This window comes from Andrena cerasifolii, chromosome 10, assembly GCF_050908995.1.
Source record: "Andrena cerasifolii isolate SP2316 chromosome 10, iyAndCera1_principal, whole genome shotgun sequence".
Taxonomy (NCBI): domain Eukaryota; kingdom Metazoa; phylum Arthropoda; class Insecta; order Hymenoptera; family Andrenidae; genus Andrena; species Andrena cerasifolii.
Window position 1 is genome coordinate 9727933 of NC_135127.1, and position 20013 is coordinate 9747945.

At 48.1% G+C, this 20013-nt stretch overlaps 1 protein-coding gene across 1 annotated transcript in view; it reads right to left on the reverse strand.

Annotated features, from left to right (window-relative positions):
- Positions 1 to 36: 36 nt before the first annotated feature.
- Kl-2 (dynein heavy chain 2, axonemal kl-2) overlaps positions 37 to 20013 on the reverse strand; it is a 44739-nt gene continuing 24762 nt past the window's right edge. The window contains exons 31-64 of the mRNA XM_076822136.1: positions 19257 to 19548; positions 19074 to 19165; positions 18425 to 18724; positions 18160 to 18365; positions 17192 to 17377; positions 16888 to 17107; positions 16641 to 16807; positions 16186 to 16406; positions 15990 to 16099; positions 15774 to 15889; positions 15612 to 15712; positions 15204 to 15382; positions 14747 to 15046; positions 13947 to 14234; positions 12462 to 12652; positions 11383 to 11558; positions 10853 to 11004; positions 9318 to 9482; positions 9078 to 9244; positions 8682 to 8853; positions 7107 to 7319; positions 6709 to 6924; positions 6395 to 6545; positions 5289 to 5438; positions 5006 to 5138; positions 4452 to 4796; positions 4102 to 4374; positions 3348 to 3692; positions 2903 to 3037; positions 2558 to 2834; positions 1984 to 2391; positions 1208 to 1726; positions 337 to 487; positions 37 to 207 (exon numbers count right to left, since the gene is read on the reverse strand). Coding sequence (XP_076678251.1) covers positions 53 to 207; positions 337 to 487; positions 1208 to 1726; positions 1984 to 2391; positions 2558 to 2834; positions 2903 to 3037; positions 3348 to 3692; positions 4102 to 4374; positions 4452 to 4796; positions 5006 to 5138; positions 5289 to 5438; positions 6395 to 6545; positions 6709 to 6924; positions 7107 to 7319; positions 8682 to 8853; positions 9078 to 9244; positions 9318 to 9482; positions 10853 to 11004; positions 11383 to 11558; positions 12462 to 12652; positions 13947 to 14234; positions 14747 to 15046; positions 15204 to 15382; positions 15612 to 15712; positions 15774 to 15889; positions 15990 to 16099; positions 16186 to 16406; positions 16641 to 16807; positions 16888 to 17107; positions 17192 to 17377; positions 18160 to 18365; positions 18425 to 18724; positions 19074 to 19165; positions 19257 to 19548 — 7272 coding nt within the window. The 3' untranslated portion in view covers positions 37 to 52. The remainder of the gene's footprint in view (positions 208 to 336; positions 488 to 1207; positions 1727 to 1983; positions 2392 to 2557; positions 2835 to 2902; positions 3038 to 3347; positions 3693 to 4101; positions 4375 to 4451; positions 4797 to 5005; positions 5139 to 5288; positions 5439 to 6394; positions 6546 to 6708; positions 6925 to 7106; positions 7320 to 8681; positions 8854 to 9077; positions 9245 to 9317; positions 9483 to 10852; positions 11005 to 11382; positions 11559 to 12461; positions 12653 to 13946; positions 14235 to 14746; positions 15047 to 15203; positions 15383 to 15611; positions 15713 to 15773; positions 15890 to 15989; positions 16100 to 16185; positions 16407 to 16640; positions 16808 to 16887; positions 17108 to 17191; positions 17378 to 18159; positions 18366 to 18424; positions 18725 to 19073; positions 19166 to 19256; positions 19549 to 20013) is intronic.

Here is a 20013-nt window from a genome sequence, read left to right on the forward strand (position 1 = left end):
TTGGAAACGATCTTCCCGTCCTTAAAACTTAAGTATTCTTCTTCTGTTGAGTCTACGTGTCGAGGCTGAGCAGGAGAGCGGTGCCCCTTTTTATCCAGAACTCCGATCCCTGTGGTCCGGCGTTCAGGTCGACGGCCACGATGAAGGACGCGCGCCCTTGGTCCCCGCTCCTTTGTGGGTAGTAGTAGCAGGGGCAGGTGTACAGTCCTGTGTACAGAAATTAATGAAGAAGAAAAGGGGGCCACGCTTTGACGCGAGAGAGACTGTCCTTTCTCTCTCTCTCCTTTCCACCACCTCGCGAGCTTTCCTGTTTTCCTCCCCTGTTCTTTCCGCTACCTTTTGTCCTCTTTTTCAGGTGCTCCGTGGGCCGGAAGTAAATCACCGGCATGTTGCAAACAAGCTGCATGGGGGCTGGCTCTACGAGGACGCTGTTCTTCTTGTCCCAGCCAGCGCCTTCCAGAAAGATGGAGCGTATGTACACGCCGTCCTGTAATGGAATGTACACACGGTTATAAGCGTGCACACACGGCGCTATTTCGCGGCGATATCGCGACGCTGAATTCTTTATCCCACCCGCCCCCTCCCCGTGTATTTTTCGTCGGCTGGTTCGGCTTGCATTAAAAGCGGCCAAAGCGGGGGAGGGGATTGGATAATTGGATGTGTGGATCGATTCCTGTGTTTGCTGAGCGACGACAATGCTGTTGCGCGTTGCGAATGAACGGTATTACGCGGGCCCACGGTTCGAGTGCAATCGATATTAAATAGCGGGTACGAAGGGTGGTAAGTTTCTGCACCCTGGCATTTAAATTTCCGCGCCCTAGAGATGTAAGGATGGACGAAGTTTAGTTAGCTTCGAGGAGACTCTTTGAATTCCGACGGCGACGAGAAGTGAGTGGCTGTAATTCAACTTCAGGGTAACTCGAACGGAGTATATTCTGGGATTAGTGCGAGGGGGTGAGTGGTGTCTTCTGAAGTCTTACTTTAGGACAGACGAGTGGTTTGATAAAGTACTACTGCAGATTTAAGATGCATCTACTAGTTTATTGTAATTTCAATTTTATGGAAGCTAGCTTCTAACGTTTGCTCTAATAGATCTATCTTGCATCTAGCTGAAAGTAGACTAAGAGTCGCGCACTTTGCAAAGCCACTTCTGTTTCACTGATTCCCATCGTCCAGGCTCTAAATTCGACGACAAATTGCAAATTACCGCGGGCGGCTCGACGATAGTCGACTCGCTGATCGAGAAGACGGAGAACTCCCAGGACAGGGAATCGATGGACACGCTCCACATCCTCGCAGACGTCTGTAGCACAGCGGTGAGGAAGCCAGTGGGGAATGTGTAGGCGGCCAGCCAGAATAGCAACGGCGGATGAGTGGTTCGGGCCCATTCTTCGAAGTGTTCCACTCGGCTGACCAGGTCCCTGGTCCAAGGGCCGAGCAGCTTCAAGGATGGGTAGGCGATCAGCCAGACCGACGGCACTCGTCCCTCGTAAACGCACGTGAAGATCTCCTCCAGGTCCGTGGACATTAGGACCAGGCCCTTGATCGCCTGCTGGAGCTCCTGCAGACTGCTACGAGTCTTCTGCAGCAGCACGTTGTAGCGTTGTATCTCCTGCAGCAGCACCACGTCCAACGGCGACTTCTTCGGGCCTAGCAGCTTCTGCGTGTTCTCGTAGTTGATATCCGCGGGGATCTTGGATAATATATCCGCGGTTAGCTGGGTCACCTATGGAATAGAAAATATGGAAGAGAGAATAGACAGAATGGGAAGATTCTAAGAAATATTATGCAGGCATAGGTTTTGTAATTCCTATGTTTTGGAGCCACGGAAAAAAAGGCCTTGGGGCGACGGGATTCGAACCCGCGATCTTGCGGAACCTCTGCGTACTGAGCAGCCGCCTAACCAACTCCGCCAAAGCTGATCCTCCGAGGTCTCTTATTCCCAGTTCCCTCTTATCTGGCTTCCTGATCCCAGAGATTTACCTTCTCTTCTTCGCTCGTTTCTTTGCTGGCAACCGCCTGCACCTGAAGACCCATCAGCGTTTCGAACATGTTCCTGGTCTCCATGATCAGGCACGTGATGTCCGCGTTCGGGTGCTGCCCGAACGCCTCCGGTTTATCCACGTTCGGCAGCACGGAGATGAAATCGAGATAGGAGGCCAAAGAGCCGTCGCGCGGTATGTAATAGGTCGGCAGGGATGACAAACGATAATTGGGCGCGGTCAGGGCCTCCTCCGTGAAATATTGTTGCATATACGTCATCAGCAACCGGCGGTCCCAGTCGTCGGTCACGTGGCCCCCGTAGCAGACACCTGCTATGAGATATTTCAGGGATTCCCACGGCGTGACCGGGTACTCGTCGAGGTAGACCTGCAGGAGGTTCTCAGACACCTGTCGCGACAGTGGGACAGTTTACCACTTTAGCTTGTAATCTGAGCGCTTTGTCACTTCCACCTCTACTAGTTTCATTAATTGTTCCGATTTCGGTGAAGAAGTGAATTCAAAGAACAGCCGAATTTTTCAATCACTGTATATCCCCCAAGTTGAGGCGAATTACCACAAAGTCGGAGTCGTTGAAGCTGTAGACGACGTTCCAGCCCAGCTGCTGGAACTTTTTACGCTCGAGGAGGACTGCGTGGAAGAATACCAGGGCGAACAGGAGCTTCTTGTACTTGGACTTCGCTTGGCACAGCTCGAACTGGCTCTCGGTTATTAAACCGTAAAGGCGCCTCATGTTTGCCTTCATACCTTTCGGCGGCTCCGTGGTCATCTTTATCCCCGCTTGGAGGATCGATATAGGGAACTCGGGGGTCGGGCCCGAGCTGAGCCACAGTCTGCAATTAGACGGACCCTCTAATTATCCACCTGGGCGACATTCACGCTCGATTGTACTTCGCGCCACCTGAATTCCGGGTGGATGGTGCCGCTGTGTCCGAGGGTCTCCACGATTTTGTCCAACTTCGGCATCCAGCTAAGAGACAGGTGGCAATTGGCGAGGAACACCCACGCTCCTTCCTTCGCGCCGATCTCTATCATTCTGTAAAATGTAAACGATTGAGGAGTTGAAATGGTAAACGAGAATTAATTCTTCAGTGGAGAAGGGTGCAAATTCCATGCCAAGTACGGTGGCGAACGCTGTAAGTGCTGGAATAATTTATTTCAGTTTCTAAAGCTGTAAGAAAGCATAAATACCATAATCGTTCTGGTTAAAAAGGTAATACTGAAAAGTTTCACTTCTGGCACTTATATCATCTAGTATTTGGATTCCCCAATTATTTCCACCCCTTAGATGCATATCCCCAGAGGTTTTCCTCGTGTAATTGATTAGCAGGAGGAACGTAGCTGACCTGGTGGCGATAGGAGACTGCCCTTGACCCAGAGAAAGGGTCATGAAGTGACTAGTCATTTCCTGGCTGTCGACTAACTGCGTCAGAGCGCCCGTAGGATCCACGCCCGGCGAGAGGACAAATATGAGTGGGCTCTGAGCGACGGAATCGTCGAGGACCCCTTTCAGGTCGAGCACCGGTGGCTCCACGAACCTCTGGCCGAGATTCAGCACGATGAAGCCCGCGATGCAAAAGGAGATCCTGTCTGGGCGACAGCTCCGTATCAGTAGCATCTTCTGAAACACGCTGCAGTTCGACTCCCACTCGGCTACCAGCGGTATGCTCTCCGGTTCCGTGCTGATGTACCTGTACGTTGTTCATTAGGAACGTTGCGTGAAGAACATTGAATGTATCTAGGGAGTATAGAAGCACTAAGATATTTCATATAAACCTCCCACGACTCTGTATTCCACGAGCTAGAAACGCCTGTAGAAGAGCAACCGTAACCACCTAACGCGCACGGCTGAAAGAGGGTTGCTCTCCCAAAGGCGTTCGTACGCCGCGCTTTAGGAAATACAAAACAGCGCATAGCTTAAAACAATCGCGCGTATTCGAATCTACATATATATAAATTCTTTCGCGATTTTAATCCACAAAAAAAGTAAATAATTTTTTTTTACAAAATCAGAATCTAAATTCTGGGCTCAGCGAGTAGTAAAGCTAGTTGAGAATAAATCCGAGTCGATTCCACACCCCAAGTTTGCTCATCTCGTACCAGTTATGCCAGTCCCTCGGAAACTGCTCGAAGGAGGCCACGAGCCCATGGAAGCCAGGCAGCTTATCCAGTTCCGTGATATTGTCCCAAGTCTCGTCCGGCAGCCAGGCCACCGGTTTGTCCGGTTGAGTCTCTCTGTCGAGAACGATCCCACCGCGAAGCAGGAAGCCGTACTCGGCGGGTATGACTTTGCCCTGGGCGTCCAGAATCTTCATGCACACGTTGAAGGAGAACAGCAGCTTGTGCTGCTCGAACAGGCCTCGGCAAGTGTTCCTGGAGGATCGGTACACCTCGGTTCACTTATACACTGCGCGTCGAGTGTAGGCAGATGAAAGGCGAGCTCTCAGTACTTGTACAGGGCGAAAGTGTGATACTCGTTCAAGCTCTCGATCCTCTCCATCAGCTTCATACTTTTCGGGCTCTTGTCGATGGACAGCATGAACAGGGTGATGTACGCGTCCAGGGAGAACTGGTACATGGGATCGATGAGGCTCATGTCGTTCAGGACGAAGAAGAGGATCGCCGCGCGCTCGGCGCAGGGCCTGTACTCCTCCCTGGCGAGATCTATCTCCTGCTCTGTCCTCACGGACACCACCAGCGACTCCTCGATCGAGATGGCGGTCGCCTTGGACGATTGCAGGGTGCTCAGCAAGTCGAGGTCGTCCAGCATCGTGTCCCCGGCTACGTTCAGCAGGCTGCGTCAAAGGGGTGCACTTAAATAAGTTCTTACGGTGGGTGGAATAGGTAAGTGAATGTATTTTCATAGAAATGTGAGAAGATAAGGAATTGAAGGTTCCTATAGATTTCCTAGCTACTGTAACTGTTTGTCGATTAGTTGATTTGAATATTCTCGATTGAGTAATCGTGCCCCAAGGGGTAAGAGGAGCAAGATCGATCGCCTTACTGGAGTATCCTGTCCTCCAGTTCTTTGAGAGTTCGTTTGTTGGTCGAGATGGTCAGCACGAGATTGTCCTTCTGTTCCTCGAGCTGCGGCTTCTCTTTCCGGACCACGATCCCCAAGAGCTGGGCTTCCAGTCCTGCGCACAGGATAATAAGCTCGCTAGTCACCCCTTTCCCCTGCTTTCGGATGCTACGTCCCTGCACCCCAATCTACCCCCACCATCTAGCACCGTCCGCCCATCGTAGCCATCCTTTTCCTCCCGACGCACGATAAGACAATTAGTTACCCTGCTCCTTAATGGCGAAGTTGCATAACGTCGTTTTAGTGGATATCTCCGGGGCGTAATGGGGGTTCGAGAGTTTCGTCGTGATGAACAGCCGGAACTTGTCGTTGTAGGTGATCATCTTTTCGTTGAAGTTGATCATCACCTGGTCACCTGAATGTGGGACTAGATTTAATTATCAGTATAGTATAAAATATAGCCTGTGATTGCTTTCATCTCCTCGTAATTAATTCGCAAAAAAATACTTGATCTTGGAACGATCTGACTGCCTAGTCCCCTTAAGGGATAGCAAAATTTGAGATTTTTTTTTTAAGAAACCAGCGATTCGATTCATCTGAAATTTGGACCATGTTTTGATGCATCTTTGAAGAAGCTGCAGTTTTTTTTTTACTAATTTTTAACCATAAATATAGTAGTTATGCATGATCGACCGTCACGCCGCTCAAAATTCGTCGTCAGTTGGTGTGCATGATATTTATCTACCAGTTAATCTGAAACAGAAACATAAAACGGCGTTTTATTTTACACATATGTAGCTTGAAATTGACGAACCAGCAAAAAACCAAAAAATTTATTGGGCGGTGTGGAGAGTTTTCAAACTGACAAGGCTGAACCTTGAATTTTTGCTATTCAATTTTGTGCCATTTTTCTTATGTAACAAAAGAAGCATAGAACTTAGCGGTATTCTGGTTCATCAAATTGAAGCTACATATGTACAAAGTGAAACGCTGTTTCATTTTTTCTGTTTCAGATTACCTGGCAGGTAAATATCATGCACACCAGCGGACGACGAATTTTGCGCGGCGCGACGCATGACTCCTATATTTATTATTAAAAATGAATAAAAATAACTGCAACTTCTTCAAGGATGCATAAAAACATGGTCCAAATTTCAGATGAATCGATAAGCTAGGTTCTTAAAAAAATTTCTAAATTCTGTTATGATTTTAGCTCATAAAATAGTGTTCCCCCTAACAGTCACCGTTACCCTTTCATTGCAAATCGACTATGTTATCATCACGCACCAAGCAACAGTATAAAGTTGTCTCTTTACGAGGCTACACCCTCTCGGCCTTCAAATCTCGAATTCTTGAAACAGAACGCGTTACCTAGTTTAACGAACGCCTTTTCGAGGATGGAGTTCAAGATTGGATCGAGCTCCTCGCCGATGTTTTGCAGCAGTACAGGCCTGCCGAACTGGAGAGCATGCTCCAACACTCTCACGAAGTCCGCTTGCCCGAAATCAATTACTCTCAGTGCCTGGAACCGTGATTCTTAGGTAAAAGCGCGTAGCTCCCAGCTCTGTCTGCACACCCTCCCACATAATTAGATCCCCTCGACTCTCGACTTTCTTTTCTCGCCCGAGTTTGCGCTGGATTTGCACACGGCCAGGCTATCCTCTTTCCACCTGAGAGATACCTACGTTCTTCGACTCCATGTTTTTGATCCACTTCACCGCCTGGCACTGCGGATCGATCACCAGCGGCCATCTGCTACCCCTCGTCACGATGATGCCGTTCTCGGTGCTGAAGTCGTCCGACGGCAAGCCCTGGAGGTTCCAGTCCCGGATCAGCGCCGGGTCCACCAGGAACTCCGCCACGTCCAATTTAGGCGAGGTTGGGATCTCTTTCTCCCGCACCTTCGCGGATTTATTTTAAGCGTGGTGGAAATTAGGGGGGCGGGATCGTCTAGCCTTGGCTCCGCGAGGGACCGAGGGAACCTCGTTATCTCCTCGTTAATTGATACTCGATATCCCATGGGGAAACGATATCCGCGAATTACGATTATTACTTGGACGAGCGATCGGATCACCGCGCTCACCTCCTTCATCCAGATGCCTATCAGCTCCTCCCTGTAATTGGATACGAACGGACCCAAATAAGACACAAAGGCGGTGGATATCAGGCAATCGCCCGGTAGCCAGTCGAAGGACATGGCCAACGTCCCCACCGTGCTCTCCCATCGAATTCGCTCGCCAGAGAGACCGTCTACTAGTAGGCCAGCGCGCTCCAGTTTCAGTTTCAATAGCTCCGCCTGAAAACACGGCGGGATTTAGTCGGTAAGTACTTTTGCATTTATAGGTACTTGTTAGGGAGATTATGAAATGGCACTTTGGGTGCCAGCTGGGAGGTTTTAGGCATCTTTTGGGTTTAAGTAGGCATGTATGTTGTGTGTAGATTGTGAGAGATTTAAATAGTGAGTTATTTAAGTATGCATAGTGTTCTATTGCGGGGTGTGTAGAGGAATAGTTTCGAAACTGGTGGTGGTATGGAAAAATGTTTCAAATAAAAGTGGGGTGGTTTCGAGGGAGGTGTAGGATGTTTGGAATGTTTCATTTTGAGGTGAATTTTTAGAGGAGATATGAAGGTCGACTAAGTTTTTCTTCGCGTAATTGTATACTTGTGAATATACTAATCGATGCAGTTTTTCTTTTGCTATAGAAGAGTATTAAGGTACTTGTGTCGAGAAATCATTAGTTTACGAGATTTTTAATTTTGCAATACTAACAATGACATTAGAATATCTATTAAACTAATGGTTTTCGAGCATAAGTAGTTATTACTTTTGTATGGGGAATTGAGAACTGCATCGATTAATGTATTCATAAGTGTACAGTTGCATTTAAGACAATGTAGTTGACGTTCATATCTCCTGCACCGCTTGATTTATAATAAACCCATTTACATAAAACTACACCTACTTTAAAACCATTTAACTTCTGTTTAAAACATTTTTCGATAACATTAATATTTTCGGAGATATTCGCGCGAATCTATTCAAATGCAACCTGACCTGCACATGCGTAAGGTGGTTGCTCCCCTACAGGCGCTTCGGTACCACGCTTAGTGAATACAAAGTAGAGAGTAACTATCAGTATTACAGGACATATAACTATAGAAACTTCTCTCTTCATCTTAATAGATGGAATCAACCCTTACAAAATGTCTCCCATAATATTGCATAACATTAATATCACCTATCTATTGACATTCTATTTGCAACTGGATTTAAACCGTCACTACGAAGCACCATCCCCCACACGTGCCAAGCTTCACCGTACGCAAGTGAATCAAACAGAATCGCCAGAAAGCCGACAGCCGCCAGTCACGTTTCGCTCGCACACGGACTGCAAATAACGCGAAAAGTGGTGGCGGTTCCGCGTCCCGCCGGACAGGGTAAAAGTCCGAAAATTCGCACTGAATAACGGTCGGTGTAAACACGGCTAGCTTACGATTCCACCTCAGACGATATCTCTCGCCTATAAACACCGTGCAAACGGAACTTTCAGCACTGGCTGAAGCGCGAGTTTATGCAAATAGAAGCACTCGCGGCTAGCCAGCAGCGTGTCCTCCCACCCTCGGCTTTCGGCCCCGGATCGCCCCGGTATATACTCGCCAGCTTAATTAACTCCTCCTTCTCCTTCATCTTCGCGTCGTACATCTGCTGCAGCTTGCCGAGCTTCTCGTGCAATTTTTGCAACTGCTGCATCGCCTCCTCCAACGCCTGCTCCTTCTGCTTGAGGGAGCTCAGTGCCGCCTGCAGTTTCTCCCTCTTCGGCGCCACGATCCTGCGATTCAATACCGTTGCAGGCCACCTAGCCAAGCGAATTTCGTCCCCGATCTTTCTTCCGCCGAACGGCGGGCGAGACGGGGTGGCGGAGAAAATTCCACCGATTTTCGGCCATCGAGGGCCACCGTTATCGGGACGAGTTCGCGCCCGGAGTTGCTCGACGCTCACCTACTCGTTCGGGGAAGAGACCTCTTTTGGGATATTTATCGCGGCTCGGGTTACCTGAAAAGCTTCCCGTACTTCTCCATGGCTATGACCCATATGCAAAGAGACTTGGCGGCGATCGATACCGCTCCGACTTTTTCGGCATCGAACTCGGGATTGGACGTGTACCTGGAAATGGCCCTCAGCGTCCTGTCCGATATGTGGTCTTTGTCGAAGTTCCGCAGCTGTAACCGAGCGTTCCGCGTACAGGGGAGGCCGCGATATCGCGGTGGATAGGAGCCCAGCGATGTTTCGTACCGTGTTGAGAAAGTTCACGTCGGCAAGCTGACGCTTCGACTCCGCCCAGCTCGGCTCGGAGGTCTTCAGTATCATCACCGCCTCCATCACCATCTCCACCTTCGGCGGCGGCCGCGTGAACGATCTTATTTCGGAGATGTCCTTCTTGCTGAGCGCGTCCAGGGCCTGGTGCGAGGGAACGATCGACGGAATGAAATACGAATGCCTCGTGCAATGGCAGGAGGAGAGGAGATTGGGGTACTCAATTGTGTGTGTGCTGAGTGAGAGTTTAAAATGGGGAGATGTCGTGGGTGTCTTCGAATAATGCGATGGTATTGTGTATCGAGTGAGGAGATTAGAATTAGCAGAGTTTTTTGGGGAGTAATGGAACGGAAGGGGATGGATGTAGAAGGTTCATGAATTCTAGTTCAATGTACGATGTATTGTATGAGTTGAGTGTACATTTGATTCATTTTTTTTTTTAGATAATTTGTTAGGGGTTAGTTTTGAAGTGTTTTGTGCCACTGTGTAGTAATATGTTGTTGAACGTGTACTATTGTTTCCGTTTGTGTTCCCCCAATGAGTTTCCATCTGTTATTCATATAAAGAATTTGGAAAATAATCTTTTTAATGATGCTGCATTTACTTATCGACCTACAACATGGTCCTGATAGTGCACATGCAGGCTCCCATATTCTATATACTCTCATTACTTCCAAACCTCTCCAAAATTCGGGTTTTGTGGGAAAATGTCACTTTTGTGGGATAAATGAAGTTCATTTTGGCTTGTGGGCCAGCCAGAATTCCCAATTTTGTGGGAAAATCAGAATTTGTGGGTCGTGACGCGTGTGGACTTTTTCGTTGCGACCCACAAAATTGGGAATTTTACTAGTCAACAAGCCAAAATAAACTTTTCCACCACAAAACTGACTTTTTCCCACAAAAACCAAATTTCGGATTTTGTGGGAAAATGTCACTTTTGATCTGTTCGTAAAACCTTGGTGGGCCTCTGTTTCCTGTACAGCGTCACCTACAATGGAACTGGAGATGCTTGCATATGCCTGTTTCAAAATACCACAACTTTCGTATGAAACATTTTGTCATATCACCCAAAGATATTCATGTTGGACAATTTACACGACATCTGACGCGGTTGCTGTTCTACAGGCGTTTCAGAACTATGTACATGGAATAGAGTGTAACTAAGAAATTTGAATGAATACCTTACATTTTTGTCAAACCCTAAACTGTACTACGCGTGGCAATAATTTCAAATGTTACGTAATTCGAACGTATGTAAATATTCTGCCAAATGTACTGTATTACAAACACTTTATAATATAAATACATATAACAAGATTATCGACAGTGTTCGCTCGTATCATTTTTCCAGACCCACTTTCCCACTAAATTTACCTGATCCTAAATACAACCAAGTCTCACAACTGCATATTAAACCCCTAACACACATTCTACGATTAAAAACATCTTCTAAAAATGAAATCTTTACTGAATGAAATGAAAATGAAATGAACGCTAAGCCGAGGGATGCATACCTGCGTTGCCTCGTCCAAAGCTGGCTCGACAGTTGCCAGATCCTCGCGGGCGAGTTCCTCGAGTTTCTTGCACTCCTTTTGTTCATCAACGATCCGATGCGATCTAGCGGTCACGGTTTTCTGCGTTTCGTCGGCGTCGCGCCTCTGATTCACTGCGGAATGCCACATGTTTCCCCTTAGCCCCTTCGAACGATACTGACAGAATTGCAAATAGGTAAGTCGAGAAACCCGCGAGAAAACATCCCCCACCAAATCCACTCCCGACACCAACGCATTCAAGCAGAAGCGACTGTTCCCTAAATGCTTCTTACCTCTACCTGTACAATACGCTACAGGAGATAGAACCTTACACTTCAAACTACCTCCCTTTCGCGGTGCCTGTGTTATGACACGCCCGGATTATGATCCACAGCCGAGGAATCGTAAGATCCTTGGTGAGCGCGATCGCAGTTGCACTCAAGTGGAAACTTGGATGGGATCGATGGCGTTGTAACTAATGATAATACATCAGCGTCAGGGCTGACGCGTACCTATCGTTACAAGGAACTCTTCGCATTCCCTGGTAGATTTATGAACCTGCTCCTGCGTGACTTCCAGCTCCGCGGCCATTTCGTTGACTTTAAGCCGGGTGTCGTCGATCTTGGAGAGACCGCTGCGAAGTTTGTTCGCCTGGTCCGCCAATTCCTGCCTTTTCTCCGCCAGCATCCTGAAAGAGGACGACCGTGACGCCTCGTCGAAGCGACGGGTCCTTTGGCTGGCCATGCGCCGCGCTCCACCCAACTTGCGTGAAATACACTCGCCAGCGTCGGGGACGGTGGCAAAGGGGATGACTCGCAGTCGGAACTTTGCTACGGATGTCTTTACGGCCGGAATATTTTCGTCGTAAGTGGAATTGTCGAGGAGGCATCGAGCTTGTTTTCCCTCCCTTTAAACGGAGTGTCATATTCTTTTTATCGGGCGCGTTCCAACCGCCTGCGAGCTCCCCCGAGCACCGAAACTCCCGCGGCTAGCTTTCTCGCGAACGTCCCGAAGGGTGGGATGTACGGGTTGTCACGTTTAAATCGATCGATAATGGGGGTACTGGGGAATATTTGAGACAGGGATTGAATGGCTTCAAGGGGGTACAATATGGTGGCAATTGGAGATGGTGGAGGAGATATGGAAATCCTCTTTGTTTTTATCCTCTGAGGAAAAGAATTATTTTTTAGTGACTTTAGCACTATTAAAATGTATTTCAGACGATAAAGTTGGGTGATGCGGCGCATGTGGCAAAAGGACACACAAGGGGAGGGAAAGGGTGATTGAAACTGGTGAAAGAAATTTAAGGAGCAATTGTTGTTAAATATGAAACAAGGCAATATGTGGGAGGTTACGTCGTCGAAGGATGTTCGCAAGGGTCGAAAGAAACTTAACCTTTGGATTCCAGCTACCAGCACCGCTAGTAGTATCTCTTATATTAAACAAAATACCGCAGTTTATCGAATAATGATGAATCATTAAGAATTGTATAAAAGTCTATAAGTCATTCAATTCTTACTTTGGTTCGCAAAGTAGAACGCTGATGCGACGTACAGAGGTAAGTCCCTGGTAAATTGTACCGCGAACTCACGTTTTGTAGCCCGCGACCAGCTCGAGGAAATTCACTGGAGTCACGTAATTGTGCCTCTTCATCTGCGCAGCCATTCTTCGCGAAAACTGTGACACCGACTCGTGGATCAGGGAAAACGTCCCAGCGATTGCGTCCCTCATCCGATCCTGAAGAGGTGCCAGCGGTACCGCTGTCGCCGACTGCCTAGATTCCTATAAACAATTCCACAAAACACAAAATAAAATAGAAATCTCCTTCGTCAAAACTACCAGAGCCCATCCGTCTCCTCCAAGAGGGGTGCGCCATTAGGGTGGCCTTTATTTATACGTGCCAATTTCTCAAAAATGGTAAGTCCTATCGAAATTTTGTTCAAATAATGTTAAGAGAGCATTCAATTTGCTACAATTATTTTATATATAAGTTTTTCCTGCTTCCAACCATTTTTTAGATAACAGCGTTTGAATATAGAGGTCCGCAGACAATACGTCACGCCGTACAGGTGGGACGCGCGAAGTGCGGACCTCTCTATATTCAAACGCTATTATCTAAAAAATGGTTGGAAGCACGAAAAACTTATATACACAGTAATTGTAGAAAATTGAATGCTCTCTTAATATTATTTGAACAAAATTTCGATAGAACTTACCATTTTTGAGAAATTCTTCAAATTCAAACTATTGATGAATTTTAAACTTTAAGGCCTGGTCGGCACCCTTTCCTGTTGTCCGATTGCAATAATCTTTTTCAGGGACTATTTTTTTAAGAAACGGAACCATATTAGGGGGTGAGAGCAAAAGAAATCGCAGGTTGAAAATAAGGGCCCCGCTACTGCGCCATATTAAACATTTTTCCAAACCCTCAACAATACCATTCACAATCAAGCCAACAAATCCAATGAATCTATAAATTATCTATCTCCGAGCCTCTTAAACCATTCAATTAAACACTACCATTGATACCACACAATGAGGAATCTCCTCCGCACTGTCTTATACCGTCCCTTAGAAAAGAAACTCAATCCCAGCAGATTCCAATCGAAGCGAAACGGCGCCCTCGCCTTTCACGCTGACCAAAGGAAGGAAAATCAAATGGCGGAGGAAAATTCAGAGATCGATGCTGCGTCTCTACTTGAAACCAAGCCACCCGATTCGCGGCACCAGCCCCCAGACAGATTCGAAAATATTAAGCGCCTCCGTGGCCGGAAACGCTCGGACGATTGCTCCCCCACCGCCCCGTTTCGGGCGGAAGTGGATGCGCTAGACGGTCGTATCATTCGCGCGGAGGCGACCCCGTGGAGAGGAAAATAATCGGATTCCACGAAATTGAGAGAAGAGGGGGGGGGGAGGGACCAGGGTGCAGCGTCCCTTTCTATTCTGCCACTCTTTGGCGGGAGCTAGGGTCGGGGTGTCTCGATCCCCGTGGAATCGAATCGAATGGGATCGATCGCGCGGAAAAAGGGGGAGGAAGGATGGCCGGGATGGGTACGATGCCCGAACGAGGACCAACCACTTTATTTTCGCCGGTGATAGTGAGCGTCAGATTGAGATTCATGAGGAACTTGTTGCCAACTTCGAGGAGGGCTTCCCTGGGCCATTCGTGGAACCAATCGATGGTCGTGCAGTTGATCAGGGCCGGGTACTGGCGTAATCTGTTCCTGAACGCGTCCCCGATCGGGCTCAGGCACAGGATCAGATGCATATTGGCGCGCGCCCTCTCGATCAACAGCGCATAGACCGCCTCCGTTGTTGGTACGCGTCCAGACCGCATCGCCTCCTTCGTCAGCTGCTTTCTAATCTGCCGGATAAGGAGAAAGGGTTGAGGGCGTGCGCGCGCGGGTCGCGACTCGGTTTCCGGGACCCGTCCGTGTATTGGAAAATACTTCCGGGGCGATCCAATATATGCGAGTGGATTAGATGCGAGAAAGAGGAAACGGGCGCGGGAGAGGTGAAACGGAGGGATGAGGGGTTGCGCGCAGTCTGCTAGAAGTCGAATCTCGAGAAGCCCGGGAGCTTGGAAATTTTCTTACGCGATTGGATCGCGGAGATGGTGTTGGCTTTGTTTCGCGCGAAACGCGTGTTCCTTCGGCTCTCTGATTTGGGAAATGGATGCAGATTCGTTGGATAATGGCTGCTTTCTCGTTTCCTCAGGGGTGCTGCTACTTGTGTTTAAGCGGACGATAGCGTCTTTAAAATTTCGGATCATGTGGCTTTGAGAAGATGTGTATTAACATAAGCCAGAACTCTGCTCCGCGATAAATGAATTCCTCCTCCTCCGAGGCGATTGAAAATAAAGATTCACAGACTCACCTCCTCCATCTCGTCGCTCTTGTACAAGTTCGCCACCTCCCCCGTGCTGAGCATGCTGTTAATCACCTCCAGGAACTGTTCCTCGATCACCTGGGTGTCGTTGAAGAGGAACGTGGTCGGCTTGTTCTCCACGCCCGTTTTCAGGTACAGTGTCTTCAGGTCCTCGCGAAACTCTGTCAGCCGATACTGCTTCGTGACCGAGATTTGGAACTGGTTTAGCTCGCACATGTAAGTGGCGATTCGCGACAACGACTGCCTTCCACTTCCTCCGATCCCCACCAGAAGCATATTGCCACGGGGCTGGCGAAACGATTACATTTTTAATTAAGCCTATCAGTTTCATTGGCTCTCGTCGCTGCTGGAGCATTCCGGACCGACTCCATTCATTTGTCAAAATTTATCAGGGAATGGTCCGCGAGCTACCAGAAGGACGCGCGCGAGACGCGGATCACCCAACCTGAGATATCACGCGAACGATCCGGCAAATGTGCTCGACGGCATCGCGGAAGAGAATGAGATCAAGACGAACCACACCCGTCGAGGAGTTGTACTCGTCCATCTGCTTTTCGATGTGCGTCCTCACCGCACCGATGTCGGTGAGGTCTTCGTATATGTCCCATGCGTTCATGAAACTGCCTAGGAAGATTGTGTCTGCGTTAGGTCTGAGTTGCGCCGAGTTAGGATCAAGTTGGAGTATAGAAAGTTCATGTTGATTCTGGGTCTACATGATGTGCTTTCTTTGGTGAAAATCAGGCTTATGTTTGCTATGAGCTAGATTTAGGTCAGATGTATATTAAGTCTAAGTCCACTCTACTTTATAGGTCTGCTGTTGTAACTACTACCGTTTCTGTGAGGTGAAGCTTACCAAAAACAGGGGACCTCTTTTCTGGGCAGATATTGTGGAAGGTCAGCTCGAAGTGCTTCCCAAGTTGCCCACCGAGCTGGTCCACGAACAGTTCGCTGTCCCTGAAACGAAGATTACAGCCTCTTATCTGTTTCTTGCATTTTCGTTTAAAGAGATCCTCACTTCCCGTCGATGAGTCGATCGCTGAAGACTCGGAATGCCTCGTGTATCCATAATCGGAGAAACGTCTGTCTGGAGTATTGGTAATCCACGTGGCTTCGTAGCAGACCTTGAAATATCTATTGTACGATAGGTGTTAACAATTTTAATGTATAGAATTAAATAAACGTTGGACTCGAAGGAGAGACGATTAACTGTGTTTTATTTCTCCTTTCCTACCTTCGAAATATCCCTCAAGTTGAACAGGTAGTGCATTTTCGCCGGTGTGGGCAGCATTTTCTGAACCACATTGTTGTACAGACCGATGGTAGCCTGGGTCACTTCACCGGCTAATTGAAAGCGACAACTTCCAGTGAGCTTGTTGCCCGAAACTTTTCACACAGGAGATGTACACACTGCTTCACGTTTTACTAACATATTCCTTTGACTTCCGCGTGGAACTCGGCGAAGTGCTGGTTCAGCATCGTCCCATAGATCCTCGTGATCTGCTTCTCGACAGGGAACGTCATGTTGATGACGTTGAACTTGGTGAGCAGTCGATCGGTGATAACGTTGCGACCACCCCCGGGCGGTCCCATCGCCGCCATTAGTTGCACCCTTTGTATATACTTTCTTACCTGCTTCTGACGGTTGTACCTTCGAAAAATGATTGATAATAACTCCTTATCGGCCAGTGATGAAGGGCAAATTGCAGGACACCACTTACAGTGGCGCACAAAGATTAATTGTGTTTTAAAGAAACCTCCCTTCCTTCTTTACATCATCCCTTTTTCAGAGATGAAACTTTTCCATCGACAAAGTGTATCAGATTAATTTCATAACGAAGCGTACAATATGCGCAACGATCGACGAGAAACGATAAACTACTACCAGAATCCGTATCCTATCAACTGTCGAATCAGTTCCAGCGGCGGCTGCGAGCCATATGTCTCCTTCATGGGCATATTGAAGTCGTCCATGAAGGCGATCAAGATTTTATTACCCGTGGGGATGTAGATCCCCTTCGTTCGTTTCTCCAGCCTGCTTTCGAGCGTGTCCTAAAACATGCAGAACCACCAAAGCACCCTCGACTGGACGCAAACAGCCAAACGAACAAATATCTTTTGCAAATACCCACTTGCACGTTCTTCGAAGTGGTCTGCGCGGACATGTTCAACGCGAGCACGCTGTACTTCTCCTTGTTCAAGGAGTCCAGCACCGATTGGAACACGGAGGTCTTCCCCGTGCCCACCGGGCCCAGGAGTAGCACTGGAAACTCGCTCGCCAACAGCGCACTAATTATGTACTCGTATCGAACCGTGTCCACTGTGGGGACCACTATTTTGTAGAACGGTGTCCTGCAATTCCGTTTTCAAACAATCGCGCGTTTAGGAATCGTGTGCAGAGAAGCAAGCGTCGCACCCGCGTATGCAAGAACGCACCCTGGCGGAAACCTCCACGCCTGAGGCAGCCTTTCCTCCCAGGAAACGAAAGCGCGTAAACGCGCGTCCACGAGGTACTCGTAGACGGTGTCCCGCAGGGGGAACGAGCCCTCGATTTCTCGAATATAATTGTCCACTCTGTAGCGACCCTCCTCGTTAACTGCCCCACACAGTGACCATATCATGCTAGAAATTTTTGGAGAAAATTGATTCGCGATTCCTTATTTAGATTTATTTATAATAATTAAATTGCGATATACTGGTGCGCCATCGATGTTGAAGTAGTAGTGGTGTCTGGAGGATATTCCTAAGTACACACAATAGATTTTGTACGTTGGATATGGATTTATCAAACCTAAGCTTTCATATTCTTCTGTTAATAAAAAACAAAATAATACGCTAATTGGCATAGCGTAATATTAGCGCAATATTCGTGAAAAGTTGTATTCAAATCGGTCTGCTAATTTCTGAGATAAGGTAGATGAAGCGTTTCTCGCCATTGCACTGGTCTTGGCCATGTGCATAATTATCTTATTTTTAAATTGCCTGCAGATCATTATTATGTGGAGAATTTCACATGATAAATATTTTGTTTAGTGTATCGCCAGAAATATAAGGTTACATTTATTGCTTACACGGGAAAATATTTTTTAAGAAGTGGCTAAAATTGGTACAATACCTTAAAATGGCCACAAATGGTGCATCTACCCTATTTTTGGTACCGCAAATGCTGTAACTATGAAAAGCTCTTGAGAGAAGGAGCTTCTATGGCACCATTTCTCAAGACATCAAATTTCCCTTTGAAGAGAATATAGCTGAATTTATACACAACAAGGTGTGTATCTTGATTTTTAAATATGACGTTTCTTTATATGAAAAAAAAATCACAAAAGTGACCCTATTTTCGGCCTGTCAAAGGTATGTAACCCTTTAATTTATATATTCATCGAGGGGAATAGATGTCATACCAGAAGAAGAACCACATTTTGCAGATGTTGGCGTACGAGTCTTTGTCCCCGGTGAATTCCACCCCGTTCTCGGGGGTGGCGAGCACCTGGATCAGCTTGCACAGCGACTGGACGGCGTTCAGTTCGGGGACGGGGACGAGTTCCTCGCAGCGCCGCCGTTTGAAATTGAGGGTCGCGTTCACGTGCTCGGCGAACAGCTTCCTCATCTGCTTAACGTTGCCTTCATTCATGAGGCGGCCGGTGACTTCGGGGTGCCGTGTTTTACCTGCTCCTGGAATTCCGCTTTACCCTGGAACTTCTGCAGCCAGGAGTTCATGTACGGCTTCCAGCCGAGGTCCTTGTAGTCATTGTACACCATACCCGCCCGAGAAACCGTCGCTGGGGACGCCACGGCGAGGTCCTGGACCTCGAAGAGCAGTGACACTTGGTCGGGCATCGTGATACGGTCGTTGTTGATCAGCGTTAGAACCTTGGGGAGGATTTGTCTCGTGGTGACACGTAGGGGGTTTTGAGGGAAAGGGGAGGAGAGGCTTAGCGAGGATCGAGAGCTTTGGAAATTGGGAAACTAAATACAGAAAGGTTTTTGGAATTAGAGAAGGCAGAAAATTGTGAGGATTTGCAGAAGTCAAAGGTTGAAAGAATCAGAGATTACGAGATCGAAGAATTCCAGAAGCCCAAGTATCGCGAACTGGAGGAAGCCGGGGATCAAAGAAAACTGCAGAGAATCTAGCTTTGACAATCGTAAGCCCACCCCATCGCTCTTCCCTCCCACAAGTCCTTTATCTGCACCACGGAGGAGGTGAAATTAAAAGCTTCGCAAGCTAATATCTCTAAAATCAAGCCACATATGAAATCCCATTTCCTAGACACTCATAAAAGCTCGTGCTCTTAAACAGCCCATTAGAAGAGCTCACCTTGTTATCGTCCATCACGCTGTTCATGTTCTCGATCCAATCAGCGTCCACGGGCCCGTCGAAGAGGATCCATTTCTCGTCAGGGCTGTCGTCTGTCGGAAGCAACGAGATTCTGCGTGGAGTGTGGACTCTGCGCGGCTGTTCCCAGCCAAAATAGCCGGGTACAGAACGGTAGCTGGTTACCGGAGCAGGTTTTCCGCATGATCGAGGATATAACGCCGTCGTGCCATTCCCCGGTGGAAAGATTGTACTCGCCGTAAAGCTCGCCGAGGGCGAGCGCCTTCGGATTAATCGGATACACGTAGACGACGTTGAAGCCCTGCCTCCTGTCGTACTTCATGTTGGTCATCGCGTTCTGCAGCACCTTCCACGTGGCCGTCTTCGCTGTGTTCGACTCGCCCACTATCATCGTCGAGTGTCTCGAGCTCATCGTCTCGTACAGCTGGATAACTTTCGTCAGTATCAAGGGAATAGGCTGCAAACAACGTTAGTCGGGCCACTGAGAGCGCAAGTTCAACGAGGGGCCCTCTAGATTGCGATGTTAATGGGCGTCTGGGAGGGCTCGAAATTCAGGCCGAATTGAAATTCAAATGTATCTGGTTCCACGCGGCCCCGCGCACTCGTTGATCGTCGACTCGTTCGACTTGTTCGATCCCTTGATAAAAAAAGAGTGTACTTCGGATCCCCTGGCCGGGAGGTGACAGGCGCGAACGGCTTAATCGAATCCCGCTTCGTGTTACAGGAACGCGACGGACGTTCAGTGGAACGAGCGAGATCCCGAGCGACGATGCATGATTATTAACAATTCGCGCGGGCAGCGATAATAAATCCGATTGAATTTCACGGCGAGAGATTCGCAGCGCGGATTATCGGTATTCAATATATGCCAGAGAGCAGCCTGAGCGAGCGCGGGTAATTTCTCGATCGGTGAGGGTTTTTG